The sequence below is a fragment of the Vicugna pacos genome, chromosome 32, assembly GCF_048564905.1.
Source record: "Vicugna pacos chromosome 32, VicPac4, whole genome shotgun sequence".
Taxonomy (NCBI): Eukaryota; Metazoa; Chordata; class Mammalia; order Artiodactyla; family Camelidae; genus Vicugna; species Vicugna pacos.
The window spans coordinates 19151282-19170725 of NC_133018.1; the positions used below are offsets into that span (position 1 = coordinate 19151282).

The window sequence follows — 19444 nt, forward strand, 5'->3', positions numbered from 1 at the left end:
CGGGGCTCGGGGCGCGGGATGCTGGCGGGCGGCGCGGGGGCCTGGCCGGGGAGAACCGGGACGGGCTCGGAGGGGCTGGGCCTCGCTGCTTCCCCGTGCGCGGGGAGCCCCTCCGGGGGGGGGAGGGGAGGGGGAGGGGAGGGGAGGGGAGGGGAGGGGAGGGGAGGGCCCGCCCCCAGAAGCCCCGCCCCAAGCCGCCTCCGCGGCCGGGCAGGTGGGCCGCCCGGGGGCGTGGCCGGCGCTCCAGGGCCACGATGGAGCCGCGACGGGGCCGCGCCTCCCACCCGAGCCGCGCCGGGCAAGGTGCGCTCAGCTGGCGGTCCGGGAGTGGGTTCCGCTGCGCGAGCTTCTCGCCTGTGCCCGCTCAGCGTCGCGGCTCAGGTACGTCTGCGAGTGGCGGGTGGCGCCGGGCCGCTGCTGGGACGGGCTGGCCCCCTGTGAGCCGAGGGGCGCCGACCCCCAGCCCGGGAAGCGCAGGTTTGGCCGCGGCGGGGTGGTGGCCGCACTGCCCGGCGGGAGGGCGGCTTTTCGCCCCCAGTAGACCGCCGGGGCCAGGCGGCCTCCTGCTGCCTCTCGGCTTCTGTTCGCCCTCTGGGGCGACAGTGGCCGGAGCCGGGCGTTGTGGACGGGGAGAGCCTGAGCGGCTTGCCCGGGACTCCCTGCTCGCTGTGCGTAGGCCGGGAGAGGTGCCGACCGCGGGGCTCTGGTCCTTGCTCTGGGCACCCCGGGGCCTTTGCGCCCCCGCAGCAGCACTTTATAGAGACTGTAGCTTGGAGAGAATGAACCAACCCTTGACTCTTTCCCTCACTGTAGCATGTTGGGTCGCAGAGACCTGTTAGGACCCGGGGCAGCTATCACCCCAGAAACAATTTCAGAACCTTAGGACTCAGCGCCCAATTGGAGGGGGCCGTGCACTCGCTGAAGCCCATGCTGGTTAAGGACCAGGCTTGGGCTCACGGTATGGAGAGAGGCATACGCTCAGCAGGAACTGAATTCGATTCATAGCAGGTGTGTGGAAGTGGGGAGCAGAGGAGTGGTCCCCGTCACTGCGGTGGAGAGTTGCAGTTGAGTTCTCGCAGCAGAGGTCCGAGGGTGGGGGTGGGAGGGTGTTGGGTGCCTGCATCGGGGGCGCCTTGGGCAAAGGGGAAACCTTGTCCACAGCGCATCTCAGCCTGGGCCTCCGAAATGCACAAGTCAAAACCAAACGGCTGGCTTTGCGCACTTCTCAGTAAATGGCATTATCAACCCCCTTCCCCCAGCGGCCCTCACCCACAGCCGGCGTATCTTCCACACCTGAAATCCACTTTCCACTCCTGAAATCCACCTGGCTCTTACTCGCTCCACAGCCACCACCCTAGTCCCAGCTGCGCCTGGGTTCTGATAATGCAACAGCTTGCTAGCTGGTCTGTCTCCATTCTTGCCCTTCCACAATCCATTATCTAAGCGGCAGCAGTAGTGACCTTTCAAACAATGTGAATTCTTTACTGCCTCTGCTAAGTCCTCCAAGGGATCTACATGGTGCTTACAATATATATAACCCCAAGTGCTTTCCCAATCCCCTCACCACTGCCTTTGCCTCCCTCCTTGTGCTCTTGTTCCGCTTCACCACCTACCACTTTCCTCCTTGCTCTTTACCCTCAGGCCACGCTACACACCTGTCCCGCTTCAGGAGCTTCGCACGTAACTGCTCCCTCTGCCCGGCACACACTCCAGCAGGTCTTCATGTGGTTTGGCCCCTTACTTCATTCACTTCTTGCTCAGATGTCCTTTTTCAAGGAGGGCTTTCTAAACTCCTGTAGGTTAAAATAACCTTCCCAGTCGCTGTATTTCATCACATTGCTTTAATTTCTTCTCAGCACTATCTGAAGTTTGTACTCATTTTTTTGGTCTCTGTGAGGGCTGTGACCCTGCCTGTCGTGGCATCCCTAGCCTCTAGAAGAGATTCTTTTGCGGCAGTGGTGGCGGCGACAACCAGGATGAGGTTAAGACTGGTAGACTGGACCGAAGTGACGGCTGGCTGGACCGGGGCATGGCAGGGGAGGTGACCAGGAGGGGGATGGAGGCCTGGCTTTGCTACTATGGACCTTGGGCAGGTTACTGTGCTAAGTTACCATTTCTCGGCCTTCTCTCTGGGGCGCTGGGAGACTTGCTGAGAGAAAACCAAAACTCGGTGGTGGGGACAAGTGAGGCGTGGTCCCTGGGAGCCATCCTGGTACAGGTCTCCAGCTTGCTTTCCTGCTCTTCCTGTGTGTTTTCCCCCTAAAGTCCCATTTAAATGACTCCCCAGGAAACTCAGGCTACTTCAGGCAGATGTGAAGGGTGTGTTCTGTGGTGGCCACAGCCCCCTGCTGCTGCCCTGCAGTGGCTTCCTTTCCCTGGAGGAGCAAACTCCTAAAGGGCAGTGCCTCGGGCTGTCACCTGAGACAGGAAACTCAGGGTCTGCCACCAACAGACCAGACTGCACTTTGTTTTTTTTTTGGAAATAAGCTGTGCCCTTTTCACTAAAGCTCATTAAGTACTTGAGTTTCCTGGGACATGCTGACAACACTTGTGGTGCCTCAGTTTTAAAGTGGCTGCAAGTCCTTTTGGAGAAAAAGTTGACCCCACAGCCGCCGATGACAGTAGGAAAGCAGGGGCTGGCAGAGCAGGTGTGCGGGGTCTGTCCCCTGGGAGAGGGACTCTAGAAGGAGTCAGTGGAAACACTGATAAGAATCAAAGGACGTCCCAGGGACTCAGCCGCTGAGCCGTGGGTAACCACTGCTCCTGGAGCTGGGAGGGGGAGGCCGGGGCAGGGCCAGGCCGCTCACCCCCGCTTTCCTCGCAGGACCCGCCATGCTCCGCAGGCTGGGCTGGCTGGTCCTGTACAGCCTCGCGGTGCTGCTGCTCAGCTGCCTGTTCTTCCTGAAGAAGGGGGCCCAGCCAGCAAGGGACCCCGGGGCCCACCGGCCCTTCTGGGCTCCCGCAGGGCCCCGCCGCAGCCAGTGTCCACCCAACCACACGGTGGCTAATGCTTCCCTGTTCCTGCCTCACCGCCACCGCCTCTTCTTGATGTACCGCCACTGCCGCAACTTCTCCATCTTGCTGGAGCCTTCGGGCTGTGAGGAGGATACCTTTCTGCTCCTGGCCATCAAGTCGCAGCCCGGCCACGTGGAGCGGCGTGCAGCCATCCGCAGCACCTGGGGCCGGGCAGGAAGCTGGGCTGAGGGCCAGCAGCTGAAGCTGGTGTTCCTCCTGGGGGTGGCGGGACCTGCGCCCCCAGCCCAGCTGCTGGCCTACGAGAGTCGGGAGTTTGACGATATCCTACAGTGGGACTTTGCTGAGGACTTCTTCAACCTGACACTCAAGGAGCTGCACCTGCAGCGCTGGGTGGCGGCTGCCTGTCCCCAGGCCCGCTTCATGCTAAAGGGAGATGATGATGTCTTTGTGCACGTCCCCAATGTGCTGGAGTTCCTGGATGGGTGGGACCCGGCCCAGGATCTCCTGGTGGGAGATGTCATCCGCCAGGCCCTGCCCAACAGGAACACCAAAGTCAAATATTTCATCCCACCTTCCATGTATAGGGCCCGCCACTACCCGCCCTATGCTGGGGGTGGAGGGTATGTCATGTCCAGAGCCACCGTGCAGCGCCTCCAAGCGGCCGTGGAAGAGGCCGAACTCTTCCCCATTGATGACGTCTTTGTAGGTATGTGCCTGAGAAAGCTGGGGGTGAGCCCCATGCACCACGCAGGCTTCAAAACGTTTGGAATCCGGCGGCCCCTGGACCCTCTGGACCCCTGCCTGTACAGAGGGCTCCTCCTGGTGCACCGCCTCAGCCCCCTGGAGATGTGGACCATGTGGGCGCTGGTGACAGATGAGGGGCTCAAGTGTGCAGCTGCCCCCTTGCCCCAGCTTCGAGGGGTGGGTTGAGTGAGGGGACTTTAATTTTCCAATCATGATGAGAAACTGAGAACCTTGAAACTTGGCCCTTGATGGTCTACAGGAAATGCTGACTTCATTTTTGTAACCCCCAGCAAACCCTGCTAACTTTGATTAAAACATTGAAACTGGCTATCTAGTACCAGCATGTGTTGAATGGGCAAAAACGCAGCGAATGCAGAGCTCTGTGGGGGCCTCCTGGAGCCCTAGGGGCCCCTCCAGTCTGGGGGTTAAAGGAGGGAGGCTGCACAGGGCTCCAGAAGATACACACATTTTCTTTTTTAAATTGCAAAAAAAAAAATTATTCTTCAGATACAATAGAGAAACTCGAAAGAAATGAGAAGCTTGTGTTGGAATAAGTCCTGCTGAGAGCACCAGGTAAACACTCCGCATCCGGTTCCTGGGCCTGAGCTGTCCTTACAGGGCAGCGGGGCCAGGTCAGAGAAGGCATTAGAAACCCTTAAACAGCACAGGCTCCCCTTTCCCTGAAAAACTCACATTCCTATGGAGGGAGCAAATACTAAATCATATTTGAAACATGAATAAGGTGGGAAACTGAGGTTAAACGGCTACGAACTTGTGGACATGACAGGGAAGACCCCTTCTCACTGGCCAGGCTGGTGAGATGCCCTGGGTGGGAGGTAAAGACAGGTGGTGAGAGGGCACCTGTGCTGGGGGGGTGCAGTGGTAAACAGGGTACAGTGCCCATGAGCTGAGAGCCAGGTCCAGGACAAGCCTGAGACCCTGGGGTAGGGGTCAGGCCCTTGCAGTGACCTCTGGTCTGACCTCTGGGCAGGGGCAGGACCTGTCGCTGCCTCTCCTTGCAGAGGAAGATGTGCCGACCTTGGGCCAGCTGGCGTCTGCCCCCGCCTTCCCCGGGCTGAGCAGGCAGACGTGGGCGACGGCTCAGGCCCTCAGTCCTCACGCAGGTAGGCCTCCTGCTCCAGCTCAGCCCTCTCACTCCCTTCCTCCTGTGTTTTCTGTCGGAGTTCTTCTGTCTGTGCTTCTGCCAACTTGGTTTCCGCTTTCTGGGAGAGCTGGCGCACCTCCTGCACCTGCGATTTCACCAGCTGGATATGGCTCCTGGCGGTTACCGAGGCCTGGTCCGCTCCTGCCAAAAGATGAGCCAAAGATACTGAGCGGACGAGCAGGGCAGAAGGTGCGAGTGGACACAAGGTAAGCCTGCAGGCGCTGTGGCTGTCACCTGAGCCGTTCTTGCAGCCACATTCCTTGCCCTCCCTGCCGGCCTTCTCTCTGCAGAGTGGAAGACCCTCTACCTCCATGTTCAGGTCTGCATTTTACTCACTGTCAGAACCCCGGCATCTTCCTCCGGCTCTCAGCAGCTACCATTATCATACGTATCAAATGCAGTTCCCACAATCCTCTTTATGGCTACACAGCTTAGTATAGATGTTTTAAGATTATAATTTTTTAACTGTACAAGTAATACATTTCTTTTTGACAGTTTTTTTCCTTTTGACAAATTAAGAGATCACTTATAAAACTGTCAAAAGATGTCTTTCCTCACCCTACCCAATATTCAGAGATAACCTCTGTTGGAACGTTTAAAGGGCATCCTCCTCATTCTTTAAAATGTTACTATAAATAACATTCTTCTATTTCCTAGATGGGCTGCTGTCCAATTCATGAACCACTGAATAAAGCCAATTAGGTCTTTTAAAAAAAAGTCACTATATGTATATATGGAATGCATAGGAAAACATCTTGTGACTTTCAATCTACATAATGGCAAAAACGGTATTTACTGAACATGTTTGGCAATTTTTGTTCTCGAGCACTATCATGACACCTGCTGTCAGTGCATGTCATCACAGAGATACGCGTATTAAGTTCATCTGCAGGACCTCTGGGTGGTTCTTTTCTGTCTCACTGCATTGAGAACCTTCAGTGCCATGTTGAGAGGTGGTGAACAGCAGGCATCCTTCTCATTTCTGACATTGATGGAAATGCTACTCATATTTCACTATGAAATGGGATTACTTAGCCTTTATCATGTTAAGAAAATTCTCTCTATTCATGCGTACTGAGATTTAAATCATACTGCACACAACACTTTGCTGAAGGCTTCTGGGGCATACATCGATAGGATTGCATGGGTGGCTTTTCTCCTCTAATCTACTGCAGATAAACTCAAGTAGTAAATAAACGTTGATAGTTTTAATGTTGATTTATTATATTTTGAAGGTAAATGGCTACATTCGATTTATACCCATATTCATGAGTGATACTGAGCTCCAGTTAGCCTTTTTGTGTTGGTGCTGGCCCAGCCCAGTCTGGGGTCAGGCTATGCTGGCTCGTACAGCTGCAACAGCCGGGAGGCGTGCCGTCACTTTCTGGATACTGGAACACTTTCTGCAACACAGGCAGTACGCTTCTTGCAGATTTGATAAAACTCTCCCACAGAACTGCCTGGGCTTGGTGTCTGTTTTGGGGGCCCACAGTCTTTGTGAGTACTTTCAACTTTTGTGGTTACTGGTCTCATTTAGATTCTTTACTTCTTGGGACAATTTGGGAATTACATAAAGAACAAAATATTCTCACATTATTTAACAAAACCCTCTGTATCTATAATATCCCTTTCTGATGTCACCTTTACTCTCTAGGCAGCTATACTTGTGAAATCTTATTTTTAATTCCTTTCAAGGAACCAGGTTTTGCTTTTTTGACTATTTCTTTTTAATCATATTTTTAATTTCTTATTCTACACTGTCTGAATTAATTTTGCTCTTTTTCTAACTTACCGGGTTAAAAGTTTGTTTATTTTCAGTACTTCTTAGTTCAAAGAACACTACCTGTCATTCACGGCTGCTGTCCTTAGTATTCATGACATGAGCCTTTATTAAAGGGGTCAATTTCTACTTAAGAGCTACTTCGTCTACAACTCTGGGTCTGCTATACTAGTCATGACAGTTCCAATTATTTTTATTTACTTTACGTATTTTTTAACTGAAAAGTATAGTCAGTTACAATATGTCAATTTCTGGTGTACAGCACAATGTCTCAGTCATGTATATACAGACACATATTCATTTTCATTAAAGTTTATTACATGATATTGAATATAGTTCCATGTGCTATACAGAAGAAATTTTTAAAATCTATTTTTATATATAGTGGCTAACATATACAAATCTCAAACTCCCAATTTATCCCTTTCCACCCGCTTCTCCACTGGTAACCGTAAGTTTGTTTTCTATGTCTGTGAGTCTGTTTCTGTTTTGTAAATAAGTTCATTCTCTTTTTTTAATTTTAAGATCCCACATATAAGTGCTATCATATGGCATTTTTCTTTCTCTTTCTGGCTTACTTCACTCAGAAGGACGATCTCCATTTCGATCCCTGTTGCTGCAAATGGCATTATTTTATTCTTTTTTATGGCTGAGTAGTATTCCACTATATAAATATACCACAGCTTCTTTATCTAGTCATCTGTCAGTGGACATTTAGGTTGCTTCCATGTCTTGGCTATTGTAAATAGTGCTGCTATGAACACTGGGGTGCATGTATGTTTTTGAATTAAGGTTCCCTCTGGATATATGCCCAGGAGTGGGATTGCTGGATCATATGGTAAGTCTATTTTTAGTCTTTTGAGGAATCTCCATACTGTCTTCCATAATGGCTGCACCAAACTACATTCCCACCAGCAGTGTAGGAGGGTTCCCTTTTCTCCATGCCCTCTCCAGCATTTCTTGTTTGTGGACTTTTGAATGATGGCCATTCTGACTGGTGTGAGGTGATACCTCATTGTAGTTTTGATTTGCATTTCTCTGATAATTAGTGATATTGAGCGTTTTTTCCACGTGCCTATTGGCCATTTGTATGTCTTCACTGGAGAATTGCTTATTTAGGTCATCTGTGAACTAAATATTTTTAAATTTCCATTTTTTAAAAATTGAAGTATAGTTGATTTACAAGAGTATATAAGTTTCAGGTGTACAACATAGTTATTTTCAATTTTTAAAGGCTATACTCCATTTACAGTTACCATAAAATGTTGGCTATATTCCCTGTGCTGCATAGAATATCCTTGTAGCTTATTTTATACATGGTAGCCGGTACCTCTTCATCCCTGCCCCTGTGCTGCCCTTCCTCTCCTTCCCTCTCCCTCCAACTGGTAACCACTGGTTTATTCTCTAGGTTCTTTTTGGATTCCACAAACAAGTGATATCATATAGTATTTATCTTTCTCTGACTTATTTCACTAAATCTAATCTCCTCCAACTCCACCCATGTTGCTGCAAATGGCAAAATTCTGTTCTTTTTTATGGCTGAGTAGTAGTCCATTTGTGTGTGTGTGTGTGTGTGTGTGTGTGTGTGTGTGTGTGTGTATGTATCTACACACCACATCTGTTGGTGGACACTTAGGTTGCCTCCGTATTTTTGGCTTCTGTAAATAATGTTGCTGTGAACACTGTGCATATATCTTTTCAAATTAGTGTTTTTGTTTTCTACAAATACAGATCCAGGAGTGGAACTGCCGGATCATATGGCAGTTCTAGTTTTAAGTTTTTTGGGGGACCTCCATAGTGTTTTTCACAGTGGCTGCACCAAGTTACAGTCCCAGGAGCTGTGTACTAGAGTTCCCTTTTCTCTATATCCTTGCCAACATTTGTTATTTATAATCATACGTATTGATGCTGTCACCTCACACCTGTCAGAATGGCTGTCTCACTGTGGTTTGGATTTACATTTCTCTGCTGATTAGTGATGCTGAGCCTCTGTTCACGTGCCCATTGGTCATCTGTTATGTCTTTGGAAAAATACCTATTCAGGTCTTCTGTCCATTTTTCAACCAGGTTTTTTTTTTTTTTGATATTGAGATGTATGAGTTAAATTTCTATTTTGATTTTTGGTGAGGAAGGGGAGTATCAAAGGATTTGAGTCTTTGTCACTAGGCATAAAAATCAGTTTCTGTACATGTTTGTGTACTATTTATATTTGAGAATTTTTTGGTGGGAGCAAAATTTATATTTTATATTCAGTATATCTATACATATATATATATATTTGGTTAAGCTCTTAAGTTATTCTGTTCCAACCCTTAAGTTTTAATTTTTTTGGTCTTGACCTGTAAATATGAGATGTGTATAAAGCTCAATTTCTCCTTATAAATCTATCAGTTTTTGCCTTACTAGGTACACATTTTGTGACTGATGTCTTCTTGATGAACTGTCCTGTCCCTTTTATTTGTGTATGTATTTATTGAAGTGGAGTCAGTATTCAATGTTGTATCAATTTCTGATGCAAAGCATAATGCTTCTGCCATACATGAACATACATATATTTTCATATTCTTTTTTACCGTAAGTTACTACAAGATATTGAATATAGTTTCCCTGTGCTATACAGTATAAACATGTTATTTATCTATTCTATATATATTAGTAGCTGCAAATCTCAAATTACCAATTTATTCCTCCCCAGCCCCATAACCATGTATGTTTTCAATGTCTGTGAGTCTGTTTTATTTATTTTGTTCTGTCCCATTTAATGTATTTTGTCTTGAATCTCTTTTCTGATTCTGACATTGCTCTGCTGCCTTTTGGGGGGGTATCCTTTTTGTTAATAATGGTTCAGTTTATCTTTTTATAATTTTCAACCTTCCTATGCCTTTTTGTTTTAGGCGTGCCTCCATAAAATTTTAGCTAGAATCATTTTTCTACTATAGTCTGAAGACATAATAAATTTATTCTTAGTTATTGTGATTACTGATGTTTGAGTGTGTTCCTCTGTTTTACTTTGCACTTTCTAATTGTCAGGTTTTATTTCTTAAACCTTTCCTGTCTTGATTGAATTTATCACGTTTTCTTTGTCCCTTTCCCCCTAATTTCTTTTGAACTATTTAACAGTGTCTAATGTTAAGCTCGTATCTAGCTTTTCAAAGAAGAATGCTTAGCATGCTTTCACTTCTTCCCCAGACACTCAGAGCTTTTGGCAAGTTTTACTAAATTTTGTTCATTATTCTTGTATATCAGTTGCTTCTAATTTTCCTTTACAAAGTAGTTTTTCTAGAAAGCATATGTGGTTTGTAAGTTTTGAGTCTTTATATGTCTGAAAATATCGTTCATTCTCACATTTTAGTGATACACATGGATGGATAGAAAATTCTAGGTTACTGATCTGTCACCCTGCATCTAGGGCTGTGGACAGGATTAATGTCTAATTATACTTCCTTTGTAGATAATTCTATTATTTTTTCTTCTAGTTTTTAGGAGTTTTCTTTCTTTTTGCCACATGAGAGATACATACATCTATTTTAAATTCTGTTCAGAATCTTTGTAAGTCCTTTCAATCAGTTCTGGGAAAATGTCTGCAATGCTTACACATTCTCCCTCTTTCCTCCTGCCAGGTCTGAGCCTGCCTAGAGAAGTTCCTGCTTTTGTACCGTCAGCAAATACGCCTGGAACCCTTCCTCCCACTTTTGGTGTGCCACTACCATGATGCTACTTTTAACCTATTATTTCACTCTTCATTTCAACCCTGTTTTCAGACTCTCTGATTCCTCAGATTTTGGTTAACTAATGATTCTTTTTGCTTTTGCTTTAAAAAAAATCCTTTATCTTTTTTAAGACTTCAGAAAACAAAAGCATTTTAACAAATGAGTTTAAGAATTTCTGTGGCAACACAGTTTGGGACCAATCATTTGACCAAGACTGTCAAATGAAGGTTTCCCTCAAATACATTTAATTAGAAAACAATTCAGCTCAAGTCCACCAGAAGGGCAGTGATGGATAAAGAACACCCCAGTGAATGAATAACTGCATTTTCTGTACTGGGGCAGCAAGACACAAGACTGAAGCCCTGACTACCAGGAGCAAAGGCTTCAGAATTTGATCCACCTGGCAGAATCCCAGTTTGGCTGCTTACTTACTGTACACAGCATACTGGGTGAGTTACTTAACCCCTCTATCCGCCAGTTTCTTCATTTCTATCTTCATCTGTAAAGTGGGAATGATAATAGCTCCTACTTTAAGTTAAATTGTCTATAAAATGCTTACCACAAAGATACTAGTTATTCATAAATTATCTGGGCTATAAGAAATAAAATGCTTAAAAACTATTTGGAAGCAATCAAAATTTCCAACTGACAAAAGTTTTATTGTTTTTCACTTTCTAGATATTGTTCACCTAACTTTTACTGATCTCATCTACAGGGGCAAATAAAATGTTGGTTAATATATTGGAAATGGGAACATTTTCTCAGTCAGAGCCACAAAATCCTCATTTTACAGCTAGATGGAAACTCAAACAGCACTCCAGAGTAAAAGCTTCAACCTACCAGTCTGGTATGCAGCCTCTGCTGCCATCTCTGAAAGACTAACTGCAGTCATCCAGGTGGTTTCCAGCTTCAAGTATTCTTGTTGTTTTGATGTCATCTGTAAATTAAAGCACTCAGGACAACATGACCCTTTATTACGTCACTGAACACATTTAACTGGACTTATTCAAAACAGATTTAGACCAGTAGCTGGTAACACATCTTAATTCAATAATTTAGATATTACAGTGAGGTAGGAGCACTAACACAAAGGGCCTAGTAACTTTTTGCTTACCTCAACTCTAGCTCCTATGATCACCTGCCACACTTCATCTTCCTCCTGTGAATTCATTTTCCCAAGTAAATTTGAATATTGTCGGTACAGAGAAATTAAGGTATAAACAGCCTACAAATGTAGAAAAAATGAGTAGAGTTAAGTGAGGCATATTAGAATTAGTGAGACTTACACATCAAGGTGATGAAGTCCCATTACAGCCACTGGCCCTTCAGTCCCGTCTCACTGAAACTGCACTGCTGCATGACTCAGAGGCATTATTCTAGGACGTGGTATCTCCCCTCGTCAACTTCTGTGTTCCTAAAAGCTTGTTAGCAATTCAGACATAAAAAGAGAACACAATGCAGATGAAAAATTCAGAAAGCTGAGAAAAAAGCTACTGCAAAACGAAGGTAGGTAAACATGTGAGACTTTTATCCATAGATTCCATCAGGTCAGATCAGAGGTTTCAAACTGTCCTCACAAAAGAGTCCCCAGTGCTGCTGCTGGTGGACTTTTGGACCCCTTCACCCCTAACTGAACCAGATCAGTGTGTCTCCTTGTCTTATATACTAGGCTGCTGTATTTAAGATTTTTCTTTTAAAAAGGGTTCCTGGAAAAAGTCTAAAAACCAGTGACTCAGATCAGGGCTCAGCCAGCTTTTTTGGTAAAAGGCCGGAGGGGGCCCTACGGCCTCTGCTGCAACTACTCCACTCACCGGAGCAGTGAGACAACACCCAAATGACGAGCCCGGCTGTGCTCCAAACGACAGACAAAGATGGCAGACTGGATCTGGTCTGTGAGCCACAGTTAGCTAACGATTTACATGATCAAGACTTAAGAGAGCACTTACCTTAGTATATTCCGTGATAGCTTCAATCAGTGCATATGTGGTCTGAGAGAGAAAGGTAGAGGTGCTATCTGTTACCAAAGACACAGCCCTCCTCATTAATGCATCGTTACTAAGAGAGTGAGGCTCCGATTTCTGAAAGACACAAACATTTTCACTCAACTTCTAACTAAAGCTGGAGCTGAGAACATCATAGATGGTCACGTGACAAACAAACATGGTTCTCATGCCTATGCTGCTTCTGTGCTACTTTTTAAGCTTTATTTTTACTATTAAAAACAACATGAAAATAATTCTACCATAAAAACAGATCTATGGATCAACAGAACAGAATACAGAGCCCAGAAATAAACCCACAGACCTACAGTCAATTAATCTTCAACAAAGGAGGCAAGAATACACAATGGAAGAAAAAGTCTCTTCAGCAAGTGGTGTTGGGAAAACTGGACAGCAGCATGTAAATCAATGAAGTTAGAACCCTCCCTATACCATACACAAAAATAAACTCAAAATGGCTTAAAGACTTCAAGAGAAGACATGATAAACCTCCTAGAAGAAAACAGACAAAACATTTTCTGACATAAATCTTAGCAATGTTCTCTTAGGGCAGTCTACCCAGGCAACAGACATAAAAGCAAAAATAAGCAAATGGGACCTAATTAAGCTTTTCCACAAGAAAAACAAAAAGATAATCTACAGAATGGGAGGAAATATTTGCAAATGATGCAACAGGTTTAATTTCCAGAATATATAGACAGCTCATACAACTTAGTAACAAAAATAAACAACCCAATCCAAAAATGGGCAGAAGACCTAAACAAGCAACTCTCCAAAGAAGACATACAAATGGCCAACAGGCACATGAAAAAAATGCTCAATATCATTAATTATCAGAGAAATGCAATCAAAACTACAATGAGGTATCTTCTCACACCAGTCAGAATGGACATCACTCAAAAGTCCATGAATGATAAATGCTGGAGAGAGTGTGGAGAAAAGGGAACCCTCCTACACTGCTGGTGGGAATGTAGTTTGCTGCAGCCATATGGAAAACAGCATGGAGATTCCTCAAAAGACTAAAAACAGACTTACCATATGATCCAGCAATCCCACTCCTGGGCATCTATTCAGAGGGAACTCTAATTCAAAAAGATACATGCACCCCAGTGTTCATAGCAGCACTATTTACAATAGCCAAGACATGGAAGCAACCTAAATGTCCACTGACAGATGACTGGATAAAGAAGCTGTGGTATATTTATATAGTGGAATACTACTCAGCCATAAAAAAGAATAAAATAATGCCATTTGCAGCAACATGGATGGAACTGGAGATTGTCATTCTAAGTGAGGTAAGCCAGAAAGAGAAAGAAAAATACTGTATGATATCACTCATATGTGGAATCTAAAAATAGAGGATACTAATGAACTCATTTACAAAACAGAAACAGACTTGCAGACATAGTAAACAATCTCATGGTTAAACTGGGGGAATGGGGGTGGGAAGAGATAAATTTGGGAGTTTGAGATTTGCAAATGTTAGCCACTATATATAAAAATAGATTTTTAAAAATTTCTTCTGTATAGTACAAGGAACTATATTCAATATCATGTAATGAACTTTTATGAAAACGAATATATGTATGTATATACATGACTGGGACATTGTGCTGTACACCAGAAATTGACACATTGTAACTGATTATACTTCAATTTTTAAAAAAGATACAAAAAAAAGAAGAAAATAATCTAGAGAGTAATTTATCCCTTATGTTCTGCTCCAAAAAGCAAAGTATTTCTTTATATAAAATAAGAGGCCAGTTTTTATAATCAACAAATTTCATTCTTAGGATATAAAGATAAATGAGATATAGTCTCTGCTCTTAAAGATTTCAGATGGGGGAGAGGGAAGCTGGGGCTAACAGTGAACTTGAAAATTAATACAATCAAGTGCTGTAGGAGCTGTGGAAGAGGTCCTTAGGGGCACACATAAGGGAGCAATCACTTCTATGTGGAATGAGAATAGCTTAGAAAACGGTTCATAGTTAATAAATTTTAAGCTGAGTCTAAGAAAGTGAGTGAGTGGATGGGGAGGACAGTTCTGCAGACTGAGCAATACAGTCTTGGCGGGAAGGGAAACGCTTCACTCTGATCTCAGCTGTTACGTTAAAAAAAAAAAACCCAAAGTTAGTAGAACTACTTCAAGAGTTAAGGGAATGTGGCCACCTTGATTAAAAACTGGCAACCATGATGACAAATCATCCCTAACTCTGCCTTTTCCTTCTTCAGCAGAGGATTTACTGTATCAGAACCAACAAACCAATCCCCCTCTCATCTGCTGACCTGTTTTTGCTCTTTAAAGTATAAACACTGAATCACTGCCTGTTGAAAGCAGCAGTCAAATATCTGATACACGAATGAATCACGAATTGTATTTATCATATTTAAATTTCACTCAATCAAATAATTATTTAAATATTTATTAAGTACCTTGCACTGAGGGGCTAAAAGGGAAATAATGACATCATCTCTGCTCAAGAGAAGCTGATTTTGACATATTCTGATGATTTATGTCTTCACAACGGCCTCCATTTTACAATGCATTTTTACTTGTTCCTCACAACAGTCCAGGTATTATCACTTCTTTTTCAAAGATGAGGAAATGGATGCTCAGACTAATTACACAACTTTCCCCAAAAGACACACATCTAGACCTCAAACCAAATCTTCTCACCCCAAAGTTTCCATTATGCTCTGCTGACTCAGGGGAGTCAAATGGATTATCATCAAATATCAAAATACATAACATCAGTGGTCATAAAGGGAGATGGCTGTTGGCCAGTAACTAGGAAAGGCTTTCAAAAAAGGTGGGATTTTGGTCTGAAGACAACTAGGATTAGAATGGACAGGCACCCTGGGCTAGAAGAAACAATGAGGATAAAAATACATAGCTTGCACGCAGGGGATGTTCAGGGACCTAGCCTGGATGGAGTAGGCGGCACGAGAGAGATGAGGCTGGCTAGGGCACTGAGTGCGGGGAGAGCCCGCTGGACTTTAGTTCTGTAACACATAACGGAGAGCCTCTGTAGACTGAAGAACCGAAGTGGCACTGCTGTTCCTGCAGAATGACTAGCGGCTCCTGTCAACTGGAGGCTCCTGTCATGTGGCCTAGAACTGAGGTAACTAGGGCTTAAGGAACAGTATATGAACTAAACAGGGCAAACACAAAATATCTTTTGGAGGCAGAAAGAAAAGACTCTCTTAATTGTGACTGAAAATGGCTTGGTGTTTAAGTAAGGGTTTTGGGGTTAAAAATTCATTAGTCTGCGGAGATAAGGGTTGAAGTAAGGCACAAAAAGGGAAGGGCTCATGAGTGAGCCTCAGAAGATGCTGACAATACTTGTGATAAGTGGAATTAACCTTGTTGTGACAAACACATGTTTAAGTATCAGGAATATTTTGCCAAAATGGGGCTTGCTGGTTTCCTATTTAGCTCTTCCCCATAAAGCACATAACAAATGATTTCTTAATAAGGTACCAATTCCATATCAACTGTCTGCTTGACAGCTCCACCTAGATGTCTACCGGACATCTCATTCTGTCATTTCCAAAACTGAACTCTTGATTTCCTCCTCCCAAAACCCACTCCTATCCTACCGTATGGCAACTCCTTTCAGTTGCTTAGGCCTTGTAAAAGCACTGGAATCTAAGTTACATACTTCACATCTGATCCATTAGCAACTCCCGCTGACCACATTCAGCCTGCTTCTCTGCACTTAATCCAAGCCCACCATCATCTCATGCCTGGACCCCTACTGGTCTTACTTCCACACAGAAACCTTTAAAAACTTATGTCAGGTCATAATAACCTTATGTTAAAACCCTCTGTGGCTTCTTTTTCATAGTAAAATCGAAAGTGTTTTTGCACAGCAAAGGAAACCATGAACAAAACAAAAAGACAACCTACAGACTGGGAGAAAATATTTGCAAATGATTCAACTGACAAGGGCTTAATTTCCAGAATATACAGACAGATCATGTAACTCAGTAACAAAAAACAACCCAATCAAAAAACGGGCCGAAGACCTAAAAAGACATTTTTCCAAAGAAGACATACAGATGGCCAATCGGCACATGAAAAGATGCTCAATACTGTTAATTATCAGAGAAATGCAAATCAAAACTACAATGAGGTATCACCTCACACCAGTCAGAATGGCCATCATTCAAAAGTCCACAAACAAGAAATGCTGGAGAGGGTGTGGAGATAAGGCAACCCTCCTACACTGTTGGTGGGAATATAATTTGGTGAAGTCACTATGGAAAACAATAATGGAGGTTCCTTAAAAAATTAAAAATACAGTTACCATATGATCCAGCAATCCAAGTACTGCACATATATCCGGAGAAAACTCTTAATTTGAAAAGATACATGCACTCCAATTTTCATAGCAGCACTATATACAGTAGCCAAGACATAACAACCTAAATGTCCATCGACAGAGGATTGGATAAAGAAGATGTGGTATATTTATACAATGGAATACTACTCAGCCATAAAAAATGAAACAATGCCATTTGCAACAACATGGATGGATCAAGAGATTCTAATAGCAAGTGAAGTAAATCAGAGAGAAAAACATACGATATCACTTATATATGGAATCTTAAAAAAAGATACAAATGAACTTAAACAGAGACTCACAAACACAGAACAAAACAGTATAAATTAGGAGTTTGGGATTGGCAGTTACAAACTACTATACACAAAATAGATAAACAACAAGGTCCTAATATATAGCATAGGGAACTACATTTGATACCTTGTAATAATCTAAAATGGAAAAGAATATGAAAAAGAATATATATATGTATAACTGAATCACTATGCTGTACACTGGAAACACAACACTGTAAACCAACTAAACTTCAATTAAAAAAAACTCCTATCAATTCTAAAAATTAAAAAAAAAATCCAACACTTTACAATGGCCCACAAAGTACAAAAATTGAAGTACCTTTTGGTCCTTAGCTATCTCTGGCTTCATATATTACTCTCCTTCATTCCATTTTCTTTCCATTTCATTTCCCCAGAATATAAGCTTTATAAAAGCAGGAACTTTTTTCTTGATTTGCTCTAACATTCTCAGTGTATGGCACAAAAAAGTTGCTCAATAAATTTTTGTTAAATGAAAGGCTGTATTGTTGGGGGAGGGTATAGCTCAAGCAATAAGAGTGCACGCTTAGCATGCACAAGGTCCTGGGTTCAATCCCCAATACTTCCTCTAAAAATAAACCTAATTACCTCCTCCAGCAAAAATTTGGTTGATAAACTTTTAATATGCTTTTCTTCTTTCTTCCCTCTTTATATAATTCGATCAACTTGACATACTGTTCTTACCAAATGAGACTATCAAAATGGGAATATTAATACATTTGCTCAGCTCTGAAAAGAAGATGCTGGTACAGTAGAAAGTATACCATCATGCAGGGGTCAGGGGGAGCACTGCGTAAAACCATGAGAGCTTGTCAGCTGTTTCACATCCACTTGAGACTTCTAGAGGACACAGTACACTAAGACAAGAAACACTGAATGACAGGACAGTTACCTCACCTGTGCAATAGGAACTGCACACAGGGTTACCCCAAATCCAACTGCCACAGTTTTGTGCCATGGTCTTATCAATTCTGAGAAACAGCGCTTCTTAACGTTAGCCACGACTGGAACACGCTGTCTGTACCTAGAAATAGAAGTCAGGTTTAACAAGGCACATTCACCAATCGTAAAAGTCTCTTCAGTTTATTTGCAGGGGTTGGAAACTCAAACTCGGGCCACGCTGGAATCTAAATTAAGGCGTAGGGTGGCCTCCCGGACAACAGGGCTCAGTGGGGAGCGTGGTGGACTGGAAAAGCCCCGACTGGTAGAAAGGGACAACAGCTACTTGGCTCCCGCGAACCATCGCCGTGCAGGAATGAGGGCCGAATGGTGCTTGGAGTTATTAAAATTGCCACCAGGTGTGGAAGTTTAAAAGGTTATTCAAAGTTTTTAAAAGACCTCATGCCAAAATAAAGCGCTTCTGCAGGCAGGATTTAGCCCTGGATCCCTGGCCTAAGCTGCAAGGTGTCTGATAGTCTCTGCGGGGCAACACCTGGAGCCCGCAGGCGCTGCGAGCGGAGCTCCGGCGTCAAGAGGCACAAGGAGCAGGGCCGGCAGGGGGACCCACAAGTCCCTGGAGCCCCTCTGCGCTCAGGGAAAACTTCCTCTAACAATTTGCCAACTGCCCGGGCCTCTCCCCCTACTCTCCCCAGTGACCTCGACGGGCCAACGGGAGTCATTTAGCGGGCAGGCCAAGCAGCCCCCAGAAGGTTGGGAGCCTCGCTTTCAGAAGGTAGAATAACGGAAAAGCCGTCAGTGAGACAAGAGCCCAGGCTGAGCCAAGGAGGCGGGAGGCCTCTGGCCCGGGGCAGAGGCGGGACGTCCTCAGACCTTCGAGAGGGGCGGGACGCCATGACCCGCTCGGCCAGGAGCGAAGCGCACGCCCTCAAAGCTGGGGCTGCGGTTCTGGTTGTGACGTTCTCAGCGTCGCCTCCCTCCGTCCAACGCTAACGTCCTACAAGACTGCAGCGGTACCTGAAAACGGAGGCTACGCTCCGCGACAGCCAACCCCGCAGAGCCGCCATCCCACCGCGAGCGGACGCCAGACTACACGCCGGATGTGACGTCACTTCGTGGGCGGGGCCCGGGGCGCGGCCTCCACTTGGGCGGCCCTGGTTCCATAGCCACGCCCCTGCCCGGGGGCACAGTCGGGATTGGACAAATGGGGAGGGAGAGGGCGGGGCTGAGGGTAACGGCTGTAACGGCCTCTCCCGATACCCAACCGCCGGAGTTTCTGCGCGGGGCGGGGCGGGCCCTGGGCCTGAGGGCGCTGAGCCCGCGGAGCGAGGTTGGCAGTCGTGAGGGGTAGTTGGTCTGCCCGGGGCCTCGCCTCGAAAGGCAGCCCCGGTCCGGGCGCGAGGCTGAGAATTCTCTCTTTAGCGGGCTGTGCGGGTTCCGCGGGACAGTGGCTGGAGGCGGAGCAGCGCACGGTTGGGCCGGTGGCTGGGGGCGGGAGGGAGGCGGGCGGGG

The 19444-nt window shown here is 45.2% G+C and overlaps 2 protein-coding genes across 2 annotated transcripts; one reads left to right on the forward strand and one right to left on the reverse strand.

Moving 5' to 3' along the window:
• Positions 1-252: 252 nt before the first annotated feature.
• Positions 253-4044, forward strand: B3GNT4 (UDP-GlcNAc:betaGal beta-1,3-N-acetylglucosaminyltransferase 4). Its single transcript, XM_072953688.1, has 2 exons — positions 253-381; positions 2825-4044. The coding sequence occupies exons 1-2, from the start codon at positions 255-257 to the stop codon at positions 3904-3906; spliced, it is 1209 nt and encodes a 402-aa protein (XP_072809789.1). The 5' UTR covers positions 253-254; the 3' UTR covers positions 3907-4044.
• Positions 4045-4170: 126 nt separating this feature from the next.
• DIABLO (diablo IAP-binding mitochondrial protein) lies at positions 4171-19265 on the reverse strand. The gene is made up of 6 exons (XM_006209506.4): positions 18950-19265; positions 17933-18059; positions 12322-12453; positions 11490-11600; positions 11216-11312; positions 4171-5026 (listed from the first exon to the last, which is right to left on the reverse strand). Exons 1-6 carry the CDS (start codon positions 18997-18999, stop codon positions 4830-4832), a joined length of 714 nt encoding a protein of 237 aa, XP_006209568.1. The 5' UTR covers positions 19000-19265; the 3' UTR covers positions 4171-4829.
• Positions 19266-19444: the final 179 nt, after the last annotated feature.

Bases quoted from the DNA above. Each gene is read 5' to 3' on its own strand.
- B3GNT4 (XM_072953688.1), top strand. From the start codon at position 255: ATGGAGCCGCGACGGGGCCGCGCCTCCCACCCGAGCCGCGCCGGGCAA. The intron at 382-2,824 runs GTACGTCTGCGA...CTTTCCTCGCAG, and splicing joins CGCTCAGCGTCGCGGCTCAG to GACCCGCCATGCTCCGCAGG.
- DIABLO (XM_006209506.4), bottom strand. From the start codon at position 18,999: ATGGCGGCTCTGCGGGGTTGGCTGTCGCGGAGCGTAGCCTCCGTTTTC. The intron at 12,454-17,932 runs GTGAGGTAACTG...TGTGTCTTTCAG, and splicing joins GTGCAGTTCCTATTGCACAG to AAATCGGAGCCTCACTCTCT. The intron at 11,601-12,321 runs GTAAGTGCTCTC...CTACATTTGTAG, and splicing joins CTATCACGGAATATACTAAG to GCTGTTTATACCTTAATTTC.